The sequence below is a fragment of the Triticum urartu genome, chromosome 4 (genome assembly GCF_003073215.2).
Source record: "Triticum urartu cultivar G1812 chromosome 4, Tu2.1, whole genome shotgun sequence".
In the NCBI taxonomy this organism is placed as follows: Eukaryota; Viridiplantae; Streptophyta; class Magnoliopsida; order Poales; family Poaceae; genus Triticum; species Triticum urartu.
This window is the reverse complement of record NC_053025.1, coordinates 114,872,545-114,879,343: the sequence shown is the minus strand read 5'-3', so window position 1 is coordinate 114,879,343 and position 6,799 is coordinate 114,872,545. Positions and strand designations below refer to the sequence as shown.

General features: G+C 50.1%; 1 protein-coding gene across 1 annotated transcript; it reads left to right on the top strand.

The window, feature by feature from the left end:
* The first annotated feature begins 4,915 nt into the window (after positions 1-4,915).
* LOC125553652 (putative pentatricopeptide repeat-containing protein At1g10330) lies at positions 4,916-6,596 on the top strand. Its single transcript, XM_048717405.1, has one exon. The coding sequence runs from the start codon at positions 5,027-5,029 to the stop codon at positions 6,446-6,448; it is 1,422 nt and encodes a 473-aa protein (XP_048573362.1). The 5' UTR covers positions 4,916-5,026; the 3' UTR covers positions 6,449-6,596.
* The last annotated feature ends 203 nt before the right edge of the window (positions 6,597-6,799 follow it).

The window sequence follows — 6,799 nt, the reverse complement described above, 5'->3', positions numbered from 1 at the left end:
GAAGTTCCCTCGTTGCCCGATCCTTGATAAAAAATAACGAGGGTGAGTTCCAAAGAAGATGTTATTATCAGTGGCTAAACGAGACATAGAGGCAAGGTTTTTATCAGCTTGAGGAACATGAAGGACATCTTTGAGGACTAGATCACGTTTAAGCATAGGGGGATTAATATAAGCTTGACCAATGTGTTGAATATCCATACCTCCGCCGCTTGCGGTATGAATCTGATCATGGCCGTGGTACTGTTCACGGAGGGCAAGTTGCTCCAGCTCACTTGTGACATGGTCTGTGGCACCGGAGTCAACATACCAGACGCCATCTCCTCCTTGCTCACGCATGGCTGCAGCAACATGGCGAGCATCAGGCACATAGTTCTCGTCGAACCGGTGCCAGCAATCCATCACCTCATGGCCGGCCTTCTTGTAGAGTTGACAGCGAGGGCGGCCATGAGAGGAGGAGGGAGGGCGGCAGCTGTTGTTGTTGTTGAAGCCACCAGCCCCTGATCGGTTGCCGGTGTTGTTGTAGCTGCTGCCCCCGACGTTGTTGAAGTTGTTGTTGTAGCCGATGTCGCCATGAGCGTTGCCACGCCCGCACCCATTGCCGCGTTGCGCGTGGTGACTGCGCCCACGGCCGCGTCCACGCGAGGCGGCGTTGGCAGAGGACTGGCGAAAGATGGCGCCATGAAGGAGATTGAGGCGGGCGTCGAAGCTGAGGAGCTGGCTGTACAACTCCTGAACAGTGATGGGCTCAACCCGGGCAGCAAGGGCCGAGACGACTGGATTGTAATCCATGTCTAGTCCGGCTAAGATTTTGGACACGATCTTCGGATCGGAGAGCGCAGTAGCAGTGCAGGCAACTTCCGGTAAGGCTCTTACTTTTTCCAAGGTATTCGGCCATAGTCATGTTACCTTTTTGGAGATTCGTGAACTCGATGCGTGTATTGATAGCTTGGGCTTGGCTCTGGGCAGCGAACATGTCGTGGATGGCAAGCCAGACTTCAGCCGGCATCTGGAGCGTGGCGACTTGAGCAAGGATGTCGCGGGAGAGGGAGCCCATCAGGTAGCCTTGGAGCTGTTGCTGTTGTGCAAACCAAAGGGATCGCGCAGAGTTCAGTACATGTTCTTCTTTGCCGTCCTTGGTAATGGTGAGGGTGGCCGGCGGTGTCGGACTCTTCGCGTCGAGATGATGCTCCATCTGCGCGCCCTTGATCTGGGGTAGGACGATGGCCTTCCAGAGCAGGAAGTTGCCCCTCGTCAGCTTCTCTTGCGGCGGCGATCCGAGGAAGGAGTTGGTGGAGGTGGAGGTGGACGATGACGCAAAGGTGGATGAGGTGTCGGTGGTGAGCGCACCCATGGTGCTAGCCGTCATGGCGGCGGCAGTGGTGGACATGGTTGCGGTCGCCTAGGTAGCTAGATGCAATCTCTATCCGATCTATCGAGGAAGAGGCTCTGTTACCATGTAAACTTTGGTGGAAGCATTGAACCCTTTGCTCGGGTCGTATCTATATTTATATCACATTTGTACCGTGGCTTACAAGAGATCGAGAGGATCGAGAGAGATCGAGATTGATCGTTACAGGAGATCAGGGAGGTTACAACAGAAGAAGAGATAGAAAGACACAAGTTTAAAACACCTCTCCTCCCTCTATACAATATCATCTAACAGCTATGACTGACACTTACGTAAATTAGAAAATGTTAGTAGCACAAAATACGTCGGAAGCACATTTTGATTCTGAGTAATATTCCCTTCGTCCCATAATGCAAGACGTTTTTTGACTGTAGTGTAGTGCAAAAAAACCTTCTTATATAATGGGGTGGAGGGACTAGATCATAGTGGGCATCTTGTAATTCGGAAATTTACAAAATTAGCACATGACAAAAATGTGGTGGAGGATAGAACACCTACTAAATCTGAATGAAAACGAAGAGTTTAAGTAGTTGTGTTCCACGATTGAGTATTGGACGATATCTACGGAAGCAGGATTAACCAGTAAGTTAAGTTGAATTCTTTATAAACACTTAACTTGATGATCAATTCCATGGGTTTGATGCTGTAAAACTATTATCTATGAGGTTTTGGGGTTGCGCCCCATTTAGGAGAAAATTTCATGGTAATATATACATATCTACTTATTCAGTTTTGGATGCAATTTCACTGTTTTTTCGCAAAGGGGGTGTACCACAGCCTCTGCATTTTTAGTGTTTATTGATAACATTTCACTAATGCATATATTGAACATGATTTTGATATGTACATTAAAGGGGCCCCATGTTCTGGTTTCGTCCCGGGCCCCTGAACTCTCAGGACCGGCCCTGGCAAATGGTCAGTTCTTACACTCCCAGTGCATACAATCTATGCTTCCAAGCATTCCCGAAAAGCCTCTTGATTCATTTATGGCTAACAACCGGGTTGTATCTGCATCCACATCATTTGGTTCTACCAAGTACACTGGGCCAAACACTGCGACCACAACTTTGTAGAAAATTTACAATGCCTCAAGGCATGTGGACTCACTCATGCGAACATACTCATCCACAAGATCATCAGGAATTCTATATGCAAGCATCTGAACAGTTGTGGTACATTTCTGATAAGAGGAGAAGTCAATATTTCCAAGGGTATCAGGCTTGCATTTGAAGGAATCATCATATCCCATCATTCCCTTCCGAATACGGTTGAACAAATGTCTCACCAACCGGAAGCATTGCTGAAAAAGCATGGCGGAGAATAGTGGTTCCTTGACCTCGAAACAATCGTTGTAGAGTAGGCAATGACCGCCTCTCTCTTACTATTCAACCCTGAAGCATGGCACATGATCGATCCTCTAAACAATGGTCGCTAACTTGAAATGTGCTCATTGACGACCAAAGTAGCAAGCACAACATCCTCATCGCCCTTATCTTCAGACGATGAACATAGGGTGTTACTGTAAAAAAAACATCTGAGCTATCCACCATGATCCTTCAGAGTGACAAATTTGTACCTCACTAGACGGAGGCTGGGGTGGAGGAGCCTTGGCCTAGCAAACATCCCACACCTTGTGGGCTGTGACCGAGGCAGGCGTGGACGATTTGCGACCATTGAAGGGCATCGTCCTTAGCCCATTCAGGCGGCAGGTCTGTCGAAGCCTGTGTCCTCCGGCGGTGACCGTGGAGGTAGAGATTGTATGCTGAGGGTTGCCGGTGAGCCTGCGTAGGTGGGCCTTGTAGTACTCCGGCGGCGGCGAGAAGTGGCCACGATGCCGGCAAGAGTGGGCGTCGATGAATGCAGTGGCGATGGGGCCATCGGTGGATGAGGCAGCGAGGGCTAGGGTAATGGGGAAGAGGCCGGAATTGGGTGGCGACAACGAGGGCAATGAGGCCAGGGTGTTTGGGGGAAGGGCAATGTTCGTTGTGCCACGGACGGGCGGTCAGGGAGGCGTCGCGTTGTGTCTGCGCGGACGCAAACTCGACCCAAATTAGGGCCGAAAATGGATCGAGGTGGACAAAAAATGAACATTTGTCTGTTTTAATCGATGCGTTGGGCCGTGTTTCTTTATTAGCGCGGGTCCAAATAGACAAGGGCGGACGAAATGTATCCTTAGGTTGGAGTTGTCCTTAGCTCCTGCACACTTTCCTGAGCTGCTCTCGTCATGTGATGCATCCAAATCCAGCTGAAATCCCTGTTTTTACCATTTCAAATTTTATTTCACGATCTGACCCTTTTGATAAATGATAACGCTAAAATTATGGTGTTTATGTCCTACCTAAACATGTTAAACTTACCAGTGTTTCTTCTTTGACTAGATAAGTGATCATGGGCACGCGTTAGGGCATGTATAAGGGTGCTATTTTAGGAGTGCCACGTAGGATAAATGATGAGGTGGAGAAGAGAGAACTCGTAAGAAAAGGCTTGTCTTCTCTTAGAGATGATCTCTTAGCACAATATGTCTCACCACGTTTTTAGGATTAGCTAGTTATTGAAGATAAGGCTAAGAGATAACCCATTGTAGACACTTTTTTGTCATCTCCAAATTATATGCAAGATTTTGGATAAAACTACCTTATCAACCATTGTACATGCCCTTAGACGCCAAGACGTGACGTTTGTTCGGCAGAAACGCTAACGGCCATAACGTTTCCGCTAAAGGGGGAATTTGATTATTTGCCACCCCTTACTTGGTACATTGACTATTTGCCACTCTTTACTTTGTATTTGATCTGGTGACACTCTTTACCTGGGTGTTTGATATTTTGCCCCCTATCAGACGGGTCCCACAACAAAAGACAAACTTACCCTTACCTCTCAATTGATTAGGAACAGAGGAGCGCTCGCTCGATCTCATCCCCTATGTCGCACGCGAGGCTCTGGCGCTACTGGGCGGCGGCGACCCTGGTGGTACTCGACGGCGGCGGCCCCGGTGAGTCCCTCTTTCCCGCTCCCTTCCTCTCTCCCGTTCCATCCCTCTCTCCCGCTCATCTCCCCTGCAGCGGCGGCCCTAACCAGCAGGCGGAGTGATGGCGGAAGGAGAGACTGCAGTACTAGGGGCAGCGGCAACAGGCCAAGAAGGGCTAGCGAGGAGCAACAAGGGCCGACAGGGAGTAGCAAGAAGGTTCAGGAGAGGAGTGCAGCAAGAGTTCATCCCTTCCCCTGTGTAATGTTTGGTCAAATAGGTATAAGGGTATAATAGTCTTCTATTTTGTTCATTTATGTTGTCTATTATTTTTAAAGTTTGTTTTTGTGTTGAAAAGTGGCAAAAGATCAAAGTTCAAAATAAAGAATGTCATAAAATCAATTACAAAGTACGGGATGGCAAATTAATTATGAAATCCCCCCCCCCCCCCCCCCCCCCCCCCGGGTAAAGCTATGGACTGCCAAACTTACCTGCGTTGCGTTGTGTGGCATGTTTGGCGTTTAAAAAAAGGTGAAAACAGTGATTTTGGCCTCCAAATCCCAAACGGATGCATCTTTGATTTGATTTGATTTTTACCGCCGGCTTTCCCTTCCTACGCCGCCGGCCTCCTCTCGCCGGCTTCCGGCTAGCATATGTGGACGGGCTCCCCGTACTCCTTCGCCGTCCTCGAACGCCTCCTCCAAGATCACTTCTCCGCCCCTCGCCGCCTCCTCCAGGTCCATGCCCTCCTCCTCACCTCCGGCGCGCTCTCCACCTCCCACGCTGCCGCCACCTTCCCCTACAACTGCCTCATCCATGCCCACCTCCGCCTCCCCGCTTCCACCGTTACCCCGCTATGCGGCCCCCTCCGCCTCTTCTCGACCATGCTCGCCGCCGGCGCGCGCCCCAACGGCCACACGTTCCCTTCCCTCCTCAGGTCCGCCTCCGCCTCCGGACCAGCCACCATGGCCCTCCACGCGCAGTGCCTCCGCCGCGGGCTTACGGCCGACCGCTTCGTTGCATGCTCGCTCGTCAGCTCCTATGGCCGAGCTGGCCGTCTCGCGCATGACGCTTCTAAGGTGTTTGACGAAATGGCCAGCCCGGATCTCGCCTCCTCTAACGCCATGCTTGATGTGCTGTGTCTCGCTGGGGACGTGGCTGCGGCTAGAGTGTTCTTTGAGCGGATGGTGGTGAGGGATGTGGTATCATGGACGACGCTCATCTCTGGGTTATCGAGGAATGGGTGCCACTGGGATGCTGTCGAGATCTTCAGGGGATTTTTGGTGGACAACAGGGGACTGCTCGGTGAGGCCACGTTGGTCAGCGTGCTCTCGGCTTGTGCAAACTTGGATGGTGCTGAGGGGCTTGTGGTCGGGACGGCTGTTCACGCTTATGTCGTTCGCCATGAGGTTGACCTCACAGCGTTCTTGGGCACGGCGTTGATCGACATGTATGGGAAGTATGGGAAGCTTGACTGTTGTAGGAGAGCTTTTCATGCTGTATCTGAGAAGGAGGTCTGTACGTGGAATGCGCTGCTGTCTGCACTGGCTAATCATGGGAAAGAGACTGAAGCACTGGTTAAGCTCAACATGATGATAGTTGGAGGGTTCTTGCCAAATCAGATTACATTTCTTGCTCTACTGACAGGTTGTGCTCGAGCAGGATTGGTGGAGATTGGGTTATACTGGTTCGAGACGATGGTGACTGAATACAAGGTGACTCCGATGATGGCCCATTATGGATGTGTTGTGGACCTGTTAGGCCGTGCTGGCCGTTTCATGGAGGCCATTGAGAGGATAGAGCGGATGCCCTTTTTGCCTGATGCTTCTGTGTGGGGCGCGCTTCTTGGTGCTTCCAAGCTCCACGGAAATGTGGAGCTTGTTGCTGAGATTGGGCGAAATCTAGTGGCTCTTGGTCCTCAGCAATCCGACCGGTATGTGACTATCAGGAATATTTATCTAGAAAATGGGAATTGGTGTGCTGCGACGAGAATGGGTGAGGTGATGCATGACGCCGGGATCAAGAAGACAGCAGGACAAAGTAGTGTTGTGTTTCACAGCTCTGCCATTACTTGACTAGAGTTTGTTTGTTGCAAATATTGCTCTTCTGGGACTACCGTTTGTTTCTCATGACTTGTACCCTTAGGAAAATACTAACCCACATCTTGTTCAAGCTTATAACAAATATTTGACGTAATGAAGAATCAGATTTTTATTCACTGAATCGGGCGGGTTACCTTTGATTTGCAAGATTGCAAAAAGGCAGTATTAGGAAAATCACAGAATTGTAGTGGCATGTCCACTCAAAACCTATATTGCAAGAGGTTTGAGTGAATGGAAAATCCCTAAAAACTCTAAGCTCCTGGGAATTGGAGGCCTGGGAGCGCTATGTGTATTTTTTCGCTGGCTGGTCCCGGTTGTAAGGGG